Below are 19,081 nucleotides of genomic sequence, written 5' to 3' on the forward strand. Positions count from 1 at the left end.
AGCACCCACATTTAAGATTATGTTTGCAGTATGCAATATTTCCAGTCTTGCAGTGACTCCAACTGAATTGTGACACCCTTCCCCCCATAGTTTAAGAGTGAAATCTTGTTTTGCAAATAGCTATATATATGGAGCAGATTGATAGCTAAATGCATTTAACATTCTTCTCGTTAGAAGCACCTGCATTTTGTGTTAATATTTTGATATGGTAGCTTTAGATTTTTCTATGGGTGGTGGGACCTAAGAAACCTATACTTCCTTTAGAAAACACTTTTCTGCCTACTCCCCACTCCCATATTTCCATGCTTTCTTTGTAACTGGCACAATAAGTGGTTACGAGAGGAAGCCACTCACAGCTTTTAACAGCCATGGCTGTGTGTTTGATTTATCTCCATAGATTAGTTTGACAGATATTGTCTCATAAAAACTCTAAAGAACAAAAGAGCCTAGTGCCATTCTGGGGGAGCTTGTTATGAGCTAAGTAATTATGGGCAGTACGAAGATCAGGCCAGAATGTGCCCCTAGAAGCTGATAGAAGAGATATTAGCCATCAACAAAAACACTGTGCTTCTAGAGGAATGGGAATATAGAAATTACAGCTTTGCACTAAGGGGAGGAAACTTTTTCTGTAACAAAAGGATCTTACGTAGACACGAAGAGTAATTTCTTTTTTTTCTGTCATCTGTTAGTACACATTGCCTATCCTCAACAGTCTGATCAACAACAATTTTATTACAGTTACAGAATATACAGAGCCTAACAATGAAGAGATGTGAATATCTATTGCGATCGGGCAGGCACCAACTATGGTGGTGTTTCCGATTACAACTGAAGACACACCACCTGTTTGTCCAGGTTCTCCCTGGCTATTAGTAGCAGTTCCTTGATGATTTTGCTTACAGTGATGTTGATTTTCATTAGATACTGGTGTGCTTGATTATGCAATGAATGGCTTTTTGATGTTTGTAAACAAAAATCAACAAAAATCAATAAAAAATTATAATCATATTGCCGTGTTAATAAAAGCCTCCCAAACCAGGAAATTGTCCCCACCCACACAAAACCTAAGTGACTAACAAGGATATTTGAGTGTTGCATATTTACTTGACAACACAACTTCATACAAGATTGACATGCTCCATTTCATGCTTTCTTCTGCATGCTTTAATTCATAACACAACAGCCCCCAGTTTAACAAAGCGAATTTGGAGGATATTATTTCATACTGCAGTCCTCCCATCACTTTTGTGAAGTTATCCTATGAGCATATATGGGGGACAACTATCCCATTTAAGTCTTTATAGATGATCAGTTTATGGAGCAACAAATGTCCAGATGTTTTCCATGTGTTGCAGCTCATACCAGGCATGCTGCCTTGCTCCTGCAACAGTGGGTGCCCAGGGCTTGCCAACATCACCTTGGCATGCATGCGTGATGCTAACACGCCTGGCTCCTTCATTGAAAATTTGTGGGTGCCTGGGCCCCCACGGTCCCACATAGATGGTGCCTATGACTGATCCCAACATCTTACTTCCTTGGGGTTTCTGTTGTGGTAATAATATTTCCCCAAACATTAGAACTACGTGGTTTTTGTCACTGGGAAAATGCATTTCGTATACCCCCCCCCCAAAAGAAAGGTAGGGAAAGGATGAGCTTCAAGCTGACAAGAACAAAATTGTCAAATTTATCAATAAGAAAGGGTAACGACAATCTAAGACATTGCTTATTCCATTTGCTTATTAACACCCTCCATGCTGCCCTATTGAGCCTTATCCGTTCTTAACTGACAGAGGCTGAGGTCTAATGGTACCAGCTCCAGGCCTAAAAGTCCTTCCACTGTTGGAATAGGAAGAATGGCCTTAAAGTCACTGGGCAGTAGTCAACTAAACAGTTTCTCCACCACAAGGAAGTTTTAACTCCCCACATGCTCCTTATGCACTCCATAATTCTGTTCTGGAAGATTGGGGGAACCCCTGGAACAGATGGAGGAGGAGAAAAGAGAGGACAGAGAAGTTTCACTGTACAGCTAACACTCCTTGAGCTAGAATAAGTATTTAGTTGGACGCTGGCCATTCTTTCTACCATCAGGCATTGGTTGAATGGTGGAAAAGGAACATGCTGTGGCCTTAAATTATGTCATACTTTCTGGGAGGATGGAGCCTTAGCAATTAATAAGCTGTATAAGGCTAAGCTGTGGGTGATGCACCTCTATCAACACCACACAAAAGGAAAATACATACTATATTTACGGGGTCACACATATATTCTATGAGCAAAAACATCATGAAGTAAAATAATTTGGTTAGAGCCTTTCATTCAGTCCATGTTACTGTGTCCCCATTTTAGTTGCTATAGGAGTTCCATACACTTCTCCACTGTGGCTGCCCAGGAAAGGGCACTGGAAGAGCAAAACCTGTTAGACTGGTGTAGCATACCCGCCAACATTTCTCTGATGGAAATAGGGACGTCCAATTCCATAATGATAATTTTACTGTTTATACCCCACACATCTTACTGGGTTGCTCCAGCCACTCTGAGCAGCTTCTAACATATATAAAAACATAACAAAACTTTAAGCATTTAAAAACTTCCCTATACAGGATTGCCTACAGATGACTCTGCAATCAGAAAACTCCATATCCTCCAACATTTCTCCAATGAAAATAGGGATATCATAAGGAAAAGGGGGACATTCCAGGATCAAATCAGAAACCGGGACAGCTTTTGTAAATCCAGGTCATCCCTGGAAAATAGGGATACTTGGAGGGTCTAGTATAGTAGAACACAAGGACTTAAATGGCTGACATAATAGTACAGTGTTTGCTGCCATCTTGTGGACAATTCATTGTGTCTGTACAGCTACCAGATAGCAAGCTCATAAATGCAGCTTTGCATGAAAGGGCACAGCCTCAGCCACGATAAGTATCGGAAGGCAAAGGCAGTTTAGAAAACAAGCTATGAAATCTTGAGGAAGTGGCTCCTTTCCTATCAGAGAAATGGATTGTGCTGGACTTCTCCTCCCCACACCTAAGCAATAGTGTTAGCAAGGCTTACTTAGACTGTTGGGTAAGAATCCCTTTATTCTAGCAGCTGGTCAGCCCAACCCTGGATAAGAACATCGGTAACCGCCTACACATTCAGTCATTAAACTATTATTCACACTGACTGGTAGCAGCTCTCCCAGCAGGCGTCTCTACAAGTCCTATCTGGAAAAGCTAGAAACTGAACTGGGGAGCATGTGCTCTACCACAAAGCAACAGATTTCTGTCCCCCCACATATGCAACACTGGGCTGCGACAAGATATTCTACTCAACTAACTAATGGATTCCCCCCCGCCTCCATGTGGAATCCAGAGAATTAAGGGGTACATGAGGTGTTTAAGAAATAATCGGTCAAATCCAGAGGAGATCTGGTAATGGCAGGTATGAGGGTGATACGGAGCTATGTTCAGAAGTTTGCCTATGAACTGCTGAAAAGCAAGGCTAGGAAGATAGCTGTGGCCCAAATCTTGGTTGTGGGTTTCTCAGGAGGTACCTGGCTAGGTCACTGCAGGGAACAGAATGCTGGCCAGCAGTTTGGTTCAGCAGAGCTCTTAATAATATACCATATTTTTCGCTCTATAAGACGCACCAGACCACAAGATGCACCTAGTTTTGGGAGGAGGAAAACAAGAAAAAAAATATTCTGAATCTCAGAAGCCAGAACAGCAAGAGGGATCGCTGCATAGTGAAAGCAGCAATCCCTCTTGCTGTTCTGGCTTCTGGGATAGCTGCGCAGCCTGCATTCGCTCCATAAGACGCACACACATTTCCCCTTACTTTTTAGGAGGGAAAAAGTGAGTCTTATAGAGCAAAAAATACGGTAGTTCCTCTGGTTCAGGAGTAACCTTCCCTTTCATTGAGAAAGGATCAATATCATATCCTTTATCACTTTAAGAGAGCTAAAAATAATGCCAATATATTTCACATCTGGCAGTGAACATGTCCTTTCGGTTTCAGATAGTACATGGGTAGATAGTCTAAAAAGCCTGGGACATGAATTTTCCTGGCCCTCTAGCAGCTATGGTGGCTCATTTACCAGAAGTAATATATTTACTCTGGAAGTTAATATACACCAGGAGGCTTAGTTTGGCCAGAATTGAGTAAATGCTTCAATATTTTGCAAGCTGACATGTGACTGTAGATCTATCAATTTTGGTTTCTTTCAGTTTCTTTCCCTTTGTTCCAGTCTTAAATTCAGTTCTCCACATTTCCACATGAATTTGTGATTTTTAAAAGTCCTCTCAAAAATGCCTTCAGTTGGCATTTGCTAGTAGTAAAGTGATTTCAAATTACTGTAAGGAGCAATTAATGGTTTTATGTATTATCAACCCAAAAGTGGAAAAAACAAACCAAGTTCAGCACTTAAATTAATCTCTTCCAAATAACTGCTTGTGGGTTGAGTTGGTTTAAGATGGAGAATGCAGGCCAAAGTGAATTTTATCAAATCCAGGCAACTACCCAACTTTGATGTTCCCCTCCAAGACATCTGTATGGGACTTTACTTGTGAGTGTTTCAAGTTATTTATCTTAATGTAGCATATTCCTCCACAAACAGTGCTGTCAGACTTATAGTATATCTCTTCAGTAATGAGTGGCATTAGTAAAGTACCTAATGCATGGGTAGACGTACTACGTCAGAACAGGGGTTTATACAGAGAGCACTGCATTCAGGGCCAGTCTTACCTTATCTTCCAGTCTATCATTGGGTTGTTATTTTGTGTGACTATCTGGAAGAAAGAGCAAATAAAGTTTTAGCTCCTATGCTTTTAAACATTGATGCATGTTCAAGGTATGATTAATGGATAGAGCCCCAAGTTTCTTGAAAAAAATACAGAAGAAATCTGAATAAGATTCCATCGTTGACACCCAAGATAGTGCAAGTCCAGTAGGCCCATCAAGGTATACAATATAGGACTGGAGTTGTATAAACTTAGAACAGGGGCTGCTTTTTGGGGCTGCAGGAGAGGGTGGACAAGCACACTCTCACACACTAAACAAGAGAGTGCTCTTACACAGGCACACAAAGTGTAGATTAACTGAAGAAGAAGAATTTCCCTCCCAGCTCATCAGATAAGGAATCTGATAATTGGGGAAGGGGCGATTTGTATATCATTAGGGTGCTGGGCTTGGCAGAGATATTTAAACCTCTCTGCCCATCTCAGTGCTGTGTCTAATTTTTCCCTACTTTTTTGTTATCACCGAAATTGGGGTCTGACTGCGTCAGACTACAGGGCCAATGGTTAGGCACGCCTGCTGTACAGCCATATAATTATAAGGGACTTCAAAAACAATCTAGTCCAATTCCCTGCTGATGCAATTGTTTGATACTGATTAACTTCCAAAAACTAAATGGTCTGCCATTGGAAGAGATATCACGGCAAGATGAAGAAACCAAAGTGAAGATCTCCACCTTCGTTCTTTTAACCTTCTCCCCTCCTGCTGTCCTTACTCAGGACTCAGATAGTGTATCTGAAGAAGTGTGCATGCACACGAAAGCTCATACCAAGTACTAACTTAGTTGGTCTTTAAGGTGCTACTGGAAGGAATTTTTTGTTTTTACTCAGGACTTTTATTCAACCAATAGCTAGCCTACGTATATCCACAGATTAAACAAGAGTTAAAGAGCCTTGCATGAATTGGCCCATAGTTGCATTATAAATTAGATATATGTTCATATACAAATGAAGCTTACGGGATTGTACTTGGAGGAGCTATCACCATTATTAGTTATTAAATTTATATACTGCCCTTCATCTGAAGATCACATGGTGGTTTACAGTATAAAACATAAAATACATAGCCTATTAAATAGGCCATTCAGATCTAATTGCAAACCAATTTGCAATTAACTTTGCTCTAACTTTTGTTTTAGCAGGGATTCAAATGGATTTTTGTTTCTGCAAGTTTGCATTTCTCATTTTAGTTTTGCAAAGGTAAAAGAATAAACCAAGCTAAAATAGGCCATATTATCACAATGTTAACTCATTACAAAAAGTTACCTATAGTCCTAAGCCACAGAATCAGAGTAAATTTGCAACAATTTCCAATTATTCAGTTTTACATTCCACCTTTCCCCTTAAACTTTCTTTTGTTTTCCTTTTAAGAATAACACTCCTCAACTAAATATTCAGAAATCCAATTAAGGTTGATAGGATTTACTTCCAGATAAATATGTTAAAGATATACTGTACAATGATAGTCTCATGGGCATTATGAAAATACAAACTCATTTGTAAACCTGACAGTGTAACTGAAACAATTTTCATCTCAATTCTTACCAAAGTTACGCTGTAAAGTGAAGGAAACAGTACCATCAGAATGGATGTAGACATTATCAACATCTAAGATTACCATTCTTAATGCAGAATCCAATCCATCTGTTTCGTTTTATAACAACACTGGAAAGATAGCTCATGCTTGTTCCTCACTTAAAGGCTGCTCATAGTATCTCCTAACTTCAGCTAACAAGACCTTAGTGAAATCTTTTGTATGTACCATTGTATTTAGTGGTTTTCTCTCAACTACCATTAAAAAAACCAACCCAGCAATTTATGCTTTATAGCTAAAGAAGAAATGCTATCCTCAGAGCTCTTTTATGCCCTCACAATACAACACCTTCAGGTGTGGCTCTTTTGGAGAAAATGGAGCTTCCCTTAAAGATAAAGTAACTGGCTGATCTCATATATTTACCCAAACTTTAATTTAAAGCCAAAGTCATTTATTGGTTATTGCACCAATTCCTTAATATATTGATCTGGACAGGAATCTATCTGTATTATTGTCAATATTGATAGAAATACATTGGCTAAATCATATTAAAATTAGATCTTAGTGAAGCAGGCCAAGATCTTTGCTTCTCCTATAGGACACCAAGAAATTTATAGTGTGTCAATGATTTTATGAGCTCCCAGCCTATAAACAAATGAAAAGTAATCAGATTTCATCTTGATGTGATGGTATACCGGTAATTGAAGTCAATGTGTGGACACACACGCACAACTTGCCTGCACTAACCAGTATTAGTTGGTACTGCATATATATTTTAAACTATTGTGGCCTGCAAGTTTTTCCAGGATCAGTTTGTACAAATTTGATTTGGACAACAGAAGCCGATGTATCTGCTCAGTGTACGGCAAATATATTTTTGGGAGAAACAAACTGCCTCAACCTAACTCAGCCTTTAGTTACTTTGATGCAACCTGTTCTTAGATTACAAACATGGTGAATTGTTTGCTAATAGAGGGATCTGTGCTTTTATACTGCTATGAGTTATGAAAACTTTACTTCTCTGTTTTACAGCTAGGTCACCATTGTTTTGCTTGACAAATGTGATGGGAGACCAGAGATATAACAAAAAGCATGTGGAAAACAACCTTCTGGGGTCTCTCATCTGCCTTGGCAATGTGACACTCATGAGCCTAGCCAGAAGTGGAGAAAAGGCAGGACCTGGATGTAAAAAAACAACCAAATATTTAAAACTGCCTGCATCTTTCACTCAAGCCTAAGGACAACGGAGAGATACATGCCCTACATTTAAAGCACATTGCTCTCCCCCGCAATGAATCATGGGAACTGTCGTTATTTCCTCACGGAGCTACATTTCCCAGAATCCTTACCAAACGACAATTCCCAGAATTCTTGGGGTTTATACAGCCTCTGGCCAAGGCGGTGCTGCTTAAGGCACTTTTAAGAACAAAAGAAAAGCTCTGCTCGATCAGATTAAAGGCGCATCTGGTTCAGCATCCTGCTCTTCAACCAAATGCCTAAAACCTGATGGCCTGCTTTCGGGTCTCTCATAGGCTGGCCACGGGTGCTGGATGAGGGGGCTCTTCGGTCTGATCGCACTAAAGCTCTTCTCAAATTTGGAACGTGTGAATCAGTCGACGCGTGTCGACGCCTGCAGCCTCACAAGCGCCCTTCGTCCTCTTCCTGGTCACCAAACGGCTCCTGCCTTCGCAAAACACCCGCCGGGCAAAACCTCACGGTTGTCGCGCTTTTCCTGGCGCGCCTTCTCCGCTCAGCTGCGTCCTTGCAAATAGCTTTGCCTCCCCGCCTGCCTGGGATTTGGTTTAGTCCAGCCCCACCTCTCGGACAAGATGGCGGCGCCCGGAGCGAGCGAGGCGGTGTGGAATCGCTTGGAGGTGCCGTGGCCCGCGTGCAGCGCGACGGTCGCCGTGGGGGCGCAGCACTCGTCAGGTGAGGGGGGGGGAACATACTTATGCTCAGAGAATGTGGTTCTCAGTAGAGCATAGCTCGCAGGCAAGTGTGCCTCTTTTTGGTTTCAATAGGTGGAAGTTAAACACGTGCCTCGCTCACTTCTTTTTTAAAAGCATAGCTTTGGCTGAATTTTGCTTCTTGGGGGGTCTTTTGTTTCCATCATTCCAGTGGGGGGAAGATCAAATTAGTTCACATCCATTAGTTCACATTCTTGGGTTTTGTTTTGTTTTTGGTAGTGACAGGGTCTTTGCATGCTCCAACTGCACACATGGAGTAAAGATTAAGGTGCAGTTGTTAAACATGACACAGCATTTGATACTTTTTCCAAAGTTCGGTTTTGCGAATCTGTTATACAGCCCACAATGTTTCATTCAAATGTTCAAAGACATGTTCCGCCAAAGTTGCTGACAGCACATGCAACCGATAGCTAGATTCAAAATCATTCCCCATCACCTTTAACAATTTCCATTACAATTCTCCTTATCTTGACAATTTGTTGCCTTTCTTCTCTATATCCCAAGAGTTTGCCACACCAACCCCAGTTCCAATTCCCCCCAGTATTGTATCCATGAGATCTCTTTTACTTCTTTTCCAGATTTCACTTTCCCCTTTTGAAAGTCCTATACCAAGCAGGATATCACTTGTCTCTCTGGATTTTAAAAGAACAAAGTCACCACGGTTTTGTGACACAGTCCTGTGCTTAACTGAAGTCAGTGCTTTCCCGTTGAGTTGAATAGGTTGAATAGGCTTGTGGAAATTAATAATTGAATTGTAGAGTTGGAAAGGACCACAAGGGCCATCTAGTCCAACCCCATGCAATGCAGAAATCTTTTGACCAGCATGGGGCTTGAACTCAGGACCCTAAGAGTCTCATGCTTTACAGACTGAGCTATCAACCTAAGTTGATCCTAATAGATCAGGATTGGAAAGTAAATTTACAGTCCTATTCCACTTCCTCAGTAGAAAATTCTGCTATACTGTACTCACTAGGACCTTCTTTTTGAGTAAACATGCATAGGATTAAGCTAAAAGTTACCTCTCTCCTCCTTTTTGCCATGTCTGGTATGTTGTTAAAAGTGGGTATGTTATTACACAAGTTATGCATGGATATGTGGGGAGGAGAGTTGTTTTTTGTTCTACTGTAATTTGAGGAAACATGATACAGAAACTTAAATGGCAAAAGTGAGTTGATAGTACAAGTTATCTGGATAATGGTGGTATGGTGTACTGGTTAGAGTGTTGTAGGACCTGGGAGACCAGGGTACAAATGGCCACTTGGGTATAAAGCTCACTGGGTGACCTTGGGCCTGTCACTCTCTCTTAGGTTAACCTACTTCACAGGGTTATCATGAAGATGAAATGGGTAGAAGTGTGTATTCCACATTGAGCTGCTTAGATATCAATACAATAATAACTTCTACTTTTGAATAAACTCCAGAAACTGCATTGTTGGCTTCATTACTCCCAAGAAAGAACCATAACCTCTGGACACTAGTTTTTCAGTGAGGTTTCACAAATGTAGTGCAAGCAGTTGAAAAAACTCCTTCCTGCTATGCTGTCTTCACAAGGCTCATGATAGGAGGCCTATTGGTTTTGTGGGCCTTGGGTGTTGCTGTCACTTTCAGAGACTGGGATGAGGGATTATGGTGGTCTGTGCAGAATAATAATAATCATTTTATTATTTATACCATTAAATTATTATTTGTAGCATCTTGCAGTGATGTACAACAGAGTTGCTAATTGGAGTTTAAGTTCTGTAAATTGAGTTGAGTAAAAATAGTGCTTGAAACTGGTGTGTTAATTTCCATGTTGAAATCAGCAAAGGGGAAAATATTAGTGACTTACATATACATATACACTTGCTAGAGTTAAGTTAGCAAGCTCTTGGGAGTTCTGACGGTTTAGGACTTTGAAGTACACAGTTTCATGTATACATGTTTGTTTGCCTATTCCAGTGAGAAGCCTTTCTGCTGTTCTGAAGGGGTGCCATACTGTGGACATCCTTCTGAAAAACAAAGCCATGGTTGCAGAACAGAGCCTGCTGCATTCAATCATGTACAATTTTCACTATCAGATGAGTCGTCATAGGTCATTTCGGTCCCTCAAGCAGGTAAGGTTGGGAGTCGTCTGGAAATATATTTAGACTTGGGATGCTTAAGGAATTCTTTGGAATGCAGCCATATATATAAATCCACTGCTTCCATTTTGTATGTGGTGGTCTGATGGCTGTTTTTTTTTTTTGTTTTGTGTGTTTGTGTGTGTGTGTCCCCAAATAATTATTATAAAAAGGGGTAACAGCTTCTGCACTCATTGAAAATGGGGCTGTAAATGCCCCCTGGACCAATAAAGTTTTATCAATGTGCCATTACTCTTAAGGAGACTGTACATGCAGTTCCATGTTCCCAGTTCTCTTACTGTACCTCCTAAAAATCCTTTTCCATTAATTCAAGGAGAATACGCATGCTATGACAGATGGTTCTTCATATAATTCTACATACTTACTACCATGAATCAAGTCAAAATTTCTTCTTTCCCTTTCAGGTAGAACAGTGCTTGAAGCGTTTAAACAGAATGAATCTGGAGAAGCCAATTCAATACCTTATTCTTTTGGGTCCCACGTAAGTGGCATAAGCCAGAACATCTCACTTCTCTAGTTTAGATTCTGTAGTTTAGATTTACTTGGCCTTTCAGGAAAGTATGTCAGCATATTTTAAACCTGCTGGAAACTGGGTTTCAAACCAGCTGAAATTCAAACACTTATTGGGCAACAGAGTGTCTTGTTGGATCAATCTATGCTAGTGGAAAACAGCAGAAGCTTTGAAACTAGTCTGAACTTTTCAATATAGAATGAACAGATCTGTGTAATTCAAAAACTTATATTAATTGAAGTCAGCCCAACAGAAGGTACCATGCCTTGCCTTGTCCTTTTAATTTTTTTCCTATGTAACCAACAGCACAGTCCTAACCAAAAGAAGTAAGTCCTAGTTCCAAAGTAAGTCCTGCTGTGAGGCCTAGGACATAACCAGCATTAAATATTGTGGGTGCCAACACTTAACCACACCATCTTCTTCTTGTCTCTTTATTTTCAATAGAAAACAGAAACCAGAAAATCCGGAAGAGGCCTTGGTTCCCAGTCAACCTGTGATAGAAGTGATATTAGTAAAGATTTTGGGTGGCTGCAAGCTGTTGCTGCGTCTGCTTGAATGTTGTTGCACAGCCTTTCTGTATCCTTCTGAAACAGTTTGGAATCTAATTTGAAGGTTCTTGTAATTCTCATTTAGTGGTGCAGAATGTCACAGGATATACCACATATTTGTTAGGGAAAACAGATTTGATGACATTTCATTTGCTTCTATTAATAAGTCATTTTGTTATGTATTTTGTGGTGAAGCAGTCATTTGTGATTCATCTTCAGCATGTTGGTAGAGCACGAGACTCTAAATCTCAGGGTTGTGGGTTTGAGACCCACGGTGGGCAAAAGATTTCTGCATTGCAGAGGGTTGGACTAGATCAGGCATAGGCAAACTTGGCCCTCCAGATGTTTTGAGACTACAATTCCCATCATCCCTGACCCCTGGTCCTGTTAGCTAGGGCTGATGGGAGTTGTAGTCCCAAAACATCTGGAGGGCCGCGTTTGCCTATGCCTGGACTAGATGGCCCTCATGCTCCCTTACAAGTCTACAGTTCTATGATTGATTTTAGGTAAATCTCACTTAAGAGGCCAGGGGCCAGCGCTGTCCGGAGACACTTCCGGGTCACGTGGCCAGCGTGACATCGCTGCTCTGGCCAGAGCCAGAGCCGCACACGGAAACGCCGTTTACCTTCCCGCTGGTAAGCGGTCCCTATTTATCTACTTGCACCCGGAGGTGCTTTCGAACTGCTAGGTTGGCAGGCGCTGGGACCGAGCAGCGGGAGCGCACCCCGCCGCAGGGATTCGAACCGCCGACCTTTCGATCGGCAAGTCCTAGGCGCTGAGGCTTTAACCCACAGCGCCACCTGCGTCCCCCTATGATTTTTTAATTGAGTATATGCCTCCAAAGCAGCATACAATCCTCAGTTTAAAAAAATAATCTTAAGGCTCACTACTCTCTGAGTTCCACTGTGTGTTCATGCACAAAGTGTTCAATAAGTTCCGTCCTAAGTATATTTGATTGAAAGAAACATGCAGGAATATGTGTGCATAATTGAAAGTGTGTGTGTAATTTGGGTTTCTAGCCTCTTTCGTTAGCAGTCCAACCTTAGTTGTTATCCAACCTTAATTAATTTGCTCATCAGTTTGTCCCTTAAGCACCTGTGTTTGCAAGAGTACATACTGTTGAATACTGTGGTTTTGGGGTTGCTGAGCCGATTATGGTATGTATACCTGTAAAACATTTTAATTCTTTCCCTTCTGCTTGTTCACTTCAATGTCTTTAGCAGAGCATGGTCCCTGCTAACACAAGCAGTAAACATCCTTCCCATTACTTCCCTATTGCATATAGAAGGACCTAGAACAGATGTGCAATTTCTGTAGCACTAACAACAGTTCAGTAATGATTGCTAACGTGTGTGTCTGGGAAATCCAACCGGAAGACCCAATTGTTTATCAAGCAGTTAGTGATTCTAACATGGTTACCCTTCCTGCCTCTGTTCCTTCCCCCTCCCTGGCAGCTGTTAAGTTTTTGAAGGTGTGAGAACCTTCTCTGGTGTCCTAATCAGTTGGGAGGAAGTTAAGCCCCCCACACAGCTGCCTTAATCAGTCAGGGAGGTTAGTGCTGGGAACCTTCTTTAATGTTGGAAATTGTTATTGGAAAGTGAGGCATTGGGAGGAGCTGGCTATAAAATCAGATGGTTTGGGCAAAGTGATTTAGAAGCTCGTGCATAGATTGATCGGCCACAGGGCCGTGCAATCTAAGGTTACCTGGGGGAGTCACATCACCACTTCTTGAGGGCTTCCAAGTGCCAGATAGAAGTGCATGCCTGGTATGTATATATTGCTTGCTGTTTAGGAACCAAATCTTCTCCTCCTCACTTGTGTTTTGTATGGCTTCTGAATCTCTTTTAAAAGAACCACCTTGCATTTGGCAAGACAGTGTGTTCCCATTAACTGACCTGACCAGCTTTCTTCTAAACAAGTAACATTTTCCAGGGCAACGATAGTACTAGGGTTGTGTGTGGGGTTGAAATTGGAGAAGCAGCATTTTACTTGTAAACCATTGATAAAGCAAGCAGTGAAGTAGCTGTGACCGCAATCATTTCCCTGGTTCCTCTGTCTGTCCACCTCTGCCTTTGGTTAGGTTAAGGTAGATTCCGCCTTACAGGGCTGGTGGCAAGTGCTACACATACACTGAAACAAAGCAGAGGCACTGCCCTTAGGTTTACACATTAAAAGAGAAACTAAGGAAGGAGGTAAAACAAATGGTAGACGAGGGAGTACAGTTTGATAAAGAACAAACAGGCAATGTAAGTGGTACCTCGGGTTACGTATGCTTCAGGTTACATACGCTTCAGGTTACAGACTCTGCTAACCCAGAAATAGTACCTTGGGTTAAGAACTTTGCTTCAGGTTGAGAACAGAAATCGTGCTCCGGCGGCGCGGCAGCAGCAGGAGGCCCCATTAGCTAAAGTGGCACTTCAGGTTAAGAATAGTTTCAGGTTAAGAACAGACCTTCGGAACGAATTAAGTACTTAACCCGAGGTACCACTGTATTTAAATCGAAGCAGGGGCAAGTTAATGGTCTTTCCATGGTGGCGGAGGTGCATCTAACTGGAGCCATTTAGTCCTTAGGCTGCTGTCCATTTCCTCGAAGGCAATTTACACAAATAAATTCCAGATGCGGAAAGCAGGTGCTGTGTAACAGATATAAGTATTTTCATCTCCTCTTCTTTGCCATAGGATCATTTATAGAGGTGTGTTAAAAAGCCTCGCTTCTCTATATATGAGGCTGTTTGAATTGCTTCAGGAAGTTTCAAAGACTCACCCAAGGCCTTACATTAAAGGATTTACCTTTCCTTCTGAAATATACGAATTTCTGGGGACCACTTATTCAGAGATTGAAAAGAAAATGCCCAACAAAACATTTGTATTGAAAAAGGCTGGACCTGGATGGATGACTAGACTTTTCCCAGGAAGCAAGGCTGTATCTCAGTCTCACGCTTCGAGTACAGCTGTGCCTACAAAAGTCATAAAGAAGGTTTCTTCTTTCATTGATATTGGGAAGCCAATTCTGGTAAAAAGAACTAACCAAGGTAAGAGACAATGGTCTCCTTATTTATTTATATTTATTTCACAACATTTAATACACGGCTTGCTTTTAATAAAACTTCCATACGGTTGACAAAAAAGAGAGAAAACAGTATCAGTAAACAATTAAAAACAAATATTTAACTTTTTCTTTTTTTAATGTCCTAAGTGTGTGTTGCTACACTAAAAGTTTGATTTCTTATAAGGATGGAATGAGTATTATGTGGGCATCTTGGCCAGGTGCTGCTGGGCAACAAGGTGGCCAGTGAGGGAGAGATGAAGGATGGGAAGCCAAGTTGGTCTCATTGTGGATTGGCCATCCTCATGTCTGTGCTATAGCACGATATGCAACTTATTGTGCTCTAAAACTTGCATCAAGTTGCATAGGAGGTGTCTTCTTACTGGTAATTTGTTGTTACAACTTATTGCCCACCCTTCATCTTAATTAAGATTGAAACCCAATAATACACAATATTAAAAACGGTTTAAAACAACTTAAAATTACAGAAATAAAGGGAGTCCTTAAAAATATGCATCTCAAGTGTTAAAGGTAGCAGGGTAAAGAAGTGCATCTTCAGCATCATCCAAAAGCTGTAAAATGAAGGCACCAGACACACCTCTGGGAAGAAAGTTCCACAAATTAAGGGCTGCCACAGCAAATTCCCTTTCCCGGGCTGCCCTCTCCCCTGAGCTTGAGGGTGGTGGAACAACCAAGAGGGGCACCTTCTGCTGATCTTAGCAGCCAAGCGGGTCTGTAAGGAAGGAGGCGGTTTTTCAGGTATTCAGCTCCTAAGTCATTTAGTGCTTTAAACAGTAACATGAGCACCTTGAATTGGGCTGGAAATGAACTGGTTTATGTTTCCCTCACTGAGCAGCAGCTGCAAGTCATGGGACTATGTTTTCATTCCACAGTCAAGTTACTGTTGGATTCTCACGGGAAAGGGAGACTGGATGTGACGTTCACTGGTTTCCTGTTTCTTTGTTCTGTCGTTTCTTTGTTGGGAGTTGCTCTCTGCTCTCACAGAGGCAAGATGTACATTTGTATGTTCTCGGTATAGCTTAGAAATAAAGATTAGCAATGTAGCACCATACCTGCTTCATCCTTTCATTTGCGGACTGGGATTAAACTCTGCTGGGCTCAAGGCAAGATGAGCCATATCAGCTCGAGGGTCGGAGCTGAATAAACTAACATTGGCAACCAGTCCGTTGTGCTGCTTGCATGGAATGGGGAGAGCTGAAATTGCCTCATGCCCCAAGATGCTCTGGAAATAGCTGACAGCTGCATTGTGGAAGCACTCTGATACTCCCTAGGCTTAACCTCAGTAAAATGCTTAGAATGTAAATTAAGATCCACTGATTGAAGAATAATTTGGTTACAAATAACTGCTTAGCTCTTTTTTCTGTTATGACATGGCAGCTGTGCCCTTTCTTCCAGATCTTGGGAAGGAGTTTGCGTTTGATGTCAAGAGCTTATGCAAGTTCCCTAACCCTGTACCACGGGAGGTTTGTTTTTTTCATACTGTGTTTGTCTGGCTTGAATATACTATGTTTCTGTGTGCTCCTTTTTTTCTCTTCTGAGCAGAAAATATTACTTTGTAACTTTCTGCCATGGCATTAATTTGCTTCAAGAGGTGCGCCTTTCAATATAGGTCCTTGATGGTTGGGTACACTTGTCTATAAACATAGCTTTTACATGGTGAACTTGCAGATCTGGATTGTACAGTGCTGTAAATATATACTGTACAGTGCAAAAGTATATGCAAGGTAATTGTTTGTTTTGGAATTTGCCATGAATATGTATAATTCCATTTGTCCACCGCTTTTGCAGATGGGAGGAACTAACCTAGTGATGCTATGCAAGCTTAATGAAAGCCAATTCCACTGAAAGCTTTAGAACTTCAGCAGCTAGAATCTGAATAATTCCTCTGGGAGGCTCATGGCTCAGTAGCTGACCATATCCTTGCAGTTGACCAGAAGTTCCAAGGTTTCTCACAGCCTCACTATTAATGATATTTTAGATTTGAAAGATCTCTGCCTGGAGCCTAGCTGAATTGTTGCTCATCAAAATAGAAAACACTGTACCAGCGTCATACCTAATATGTTCAGTGAAGTTTAAAACAACAGCTTTGAACAGCAGATGCGCCAAGAAACAATATTTGTTATGTATTGCAAGGAGCCACTGTTCAAGAAACACAATTATAAAGGCCGTGTGAACTTGCAAAGTATCAAAACATTGGGGGGGGGGGCAGGTATCCTGGTCAGAATGTAGGGCAAAGATAACCACTGACTTAAAAGAATATTTAACATTCATTTGCTTATGTATTCTTTCTAGACAGGTTCCTTCTAGTCAAGGATACAGTCGTAATCTTAGAAATATGAGTCTCTTCATTGAAGATACATTTTTCTCCTTTACTAATGTCCTTCCATTTTATTTCAGAATACAAAAGTCACAGTGAGGTTTCCTGGGTCCAAAAAGAGAACTACATTGGTTTCTTCTAAATCACTGAGGTCCCAGCATCTTAAATCTTTTGTCTCCAAATTTCAAGAAGCACGCACCTTCAGAGAACTGTCTGACACACTCAGAACAACAGTTCTGTGGTGCAAAAGCAATAAGCTTGGGCCAGAGGCTTTTTTCTTGGGAATGAAACTTTTGAAAAGTAGGCGATTACAGCATGTGGAAACACAGGGTTGCAGGTTTGTATAAATGGCAGTGCTGGATTTCTCTGAGGTAGCAAATGCAGAAGACTATTCTGTGCTTACTGTCTTGCTTCCCTGATCTTTCAACTGTTCCTTTCCTTCCCAGTTCATGAGAAGGCTGCCGTAAATGTGGGAAATTATATAAGGTCCAGATTTTAACCCTGCAGGATAGATCACTGCCACAGCATCCTATGATTTGGCACTGTTAGACGCATAATGCAAAGTGTGCTATGTTGGTTTCCCCTAAACTACTTTCAGTCTATGCCTACCTAGAACTGTTATTCTGTTCATAGATCTGTATATTAAATAAGCTAAGACTGACAGGTTTTTATAAGAATATAATTTTAACTTGGGATGTGGCAGTGAAGGAAGGTATACTCCTGGTCTCCACCACTAGCAGTGAAGGTGGAGGGAAACTTTGACGCACAGGAGGAACATCATGCTTACTTTCCTCTTTACTTCCCATTCCTTTCTCCTTTTGTATTGGACCTATTGGATAGCCCCTGCCCACAGGCGCACAAACCTACACTTTTTAAAGAATTATACACTTGTAAGTGTCTTACCTGTCCAACCTATGGACAGTAAATTTATTATTTAATAACATTCATAATGTGGTAGTTACTCCTCCGTCTGATATTTAAAATAAAACTAAAGGGGCAGGTAGAAACATATTTTGGGGGCCATGGTGTCAGTCCAGGCTGCAGTTTATTTTAGATTTTGATAATGGACAAAGCTGTTCCAGATGAGCAGACTAGCTTGTGCAAAAGATCCTTGGTTATGCAAAATAATCTACTTGTGCTGTAAGGAAGAAAATCCCTCTTAATTGTCTGCTTACTTGGTATTAAACTTTAGAGTGATTACTTTTGAGTAGGCACAGCAAGAATTTCACTGTTAAAGTTGTTAAAATTTATCTTTGCATTCCAGCTTGCAACGGAAACTTGGCTGCATTAAAGCTACTCTCTGTAAATATCTCATGCTTTCAAGCTGCAGAGTGAGACCCAGCCAAAGACTTAAAGCACATTCCCATCCACAAAGACAGATGAAACGCTCAAGGAAATCAAGATGTGTTTCAAGGAATGCACCATCTTGCATTGTTCCCATACAAAGAGGCACTTCTATCCATTTGAAAGGCAGTAGATATCTTCCTCTTCCTCAGTGCTCTAGCCCCTTGTCTCCAGTTTGGGATGCTGACAACGGTGGTACTACCTACAATGTTGAAAAGCAATCACATGGCCATCCTTCTGACCTTGTGGGGCTTGGAAGAAAGCCTCCCCATAAACAGAAAGAAGCCACACAGAATGAAGATGATATTGATGACATTTTTAAAGTAATAGGCCTATAGCATTCTGTTCCATTAAACTAATTTAAACTGTTCACTGAGTTTGTGTTAAGAGAGGATGGGTGTTACCTACTTAAACAGAATGCATCAAAAACACTACTTCCTGATTTGAAGTTTTTTGCAAGCATCATTACATAAGGTTGACACTTTAATTGCTGTTAATAGTGGCAGACTAACAGCAAAACTCAGCTTTTGTATATAAGCAGCAGCATGCATTTAGATGCTTTAATACGTTTTGTACATGGACTGCACTCTCATTCCACAGGGTGAATGTCTAGTGAAAATCAACACCTTTGGGGAAAAAACTGTAGGGTCCTACAAACCCATCCAAAATAGTACAATAGTAGGACTATGTCCACTTTGTAGCCAGAATGCTGGCTGATGGGTGGGAAGCAGAACGCCAGCACAATAAGAAATGCACAGCACATGCAACCTGAGCAACATTGCACTGCAACATTTGCTTGCTTCAGCTATTTCTCAGTCTTAGCACTCCTTAGAATATGCTGAGACAGAACTGAACCTATACTGTACTGCCTAACTCAAAACATCAGCTACATGCTATG

General features: G+C 41.1%; 1 protein-coding gene and 1 long non-coding RNA gene across 2 annotated transcripts in view; one reads left to right on the top strand and one right to left on the bottom strand.

The window, feature by feature from the left end:
- Nucleotides 1-7,767, bottom strand: part of LOC307215152 — a 41,014-nt gene extending 33,247 nt beyond the window's left edge. Inside the window, exons 1-2 of the long non-coding RNA XR_013838325.1 lie at nt 7,659-7,767; nt 4,726-4,769 (exon numbers count right to left, since the gene is read on the bottom strand). This is a non-coding gene — a long non-coding RNA (uncharacterized lncRNA). The remainder of the gene's footprint in view (nt 1-4,725; nt 4,770-7,658) is intronic.
- A 238-nt stretch (nt 7,768-8,005) lies between these two features.
- RMP64 (ribonuclease MRP subunit p64) lies at nt 8,006-18,555 on the top strand. Its single transcript, XM_079973832.1, has 9 exons — nt 8,006-8,238; nt 10,215-10,369; nt 10,801-10,877; nt 11,352-11,483; nt 12,535-12,612; nt 14,135-14,487; nt 15,918-15,985; nt 16,920-17,176; nt 18,104-18,555. Exons 1-9 carry the CDS (start codon nt 8,139-8,141, stop codon nt 18,519-18,521), a joined length of 1,638 nt encoding a protein of 545 aa, XP_079829958.1. The 5' UTR covers nt 8,006-8,138; the 3' UTR covers nt 18,522-18,555.
- The last annotated feature ends 526 nt before the right edge of the window (nt 18,556-19,081 follow it).

The sequence above is a fragment of the Podarcis cretensis genome (genome assembly GCF_951804945.1).
Source record: "Podarcis cretensis genome assembly, chromosome: 4".
Taxonomy (NCBI): domain Eukaryota; kingdom Metazoa; phylum Chordata; class Lepidosauria; order Squamata; family Lacertidae; genus Podarcis; species Podarcis cretensis.

Coding starts and splice junctions, on each gene's coding strand:
- RMP64 (XM_079973832.1), top strand. CDS start 8,139: ATGGCGGCGCCCGGAGCGAGCGAGGCGGTGTGGAATCGCTTGGAGGTG. Junction 10,370..10,800: donor CATTTCGGTCCCTCAAGCAG/GTAAGGTTGGGA, acceptor TTTCCCTTTCAG/GTAGAACAGTGCTTGAAGCG. Junction 17,177..18,103: donor GTGGAAACACAGGGTTGCAG/GTTTGTATAAAT, acceptor TTTGCATTCCAG/CTTGCAACGGAAACTTGGCT.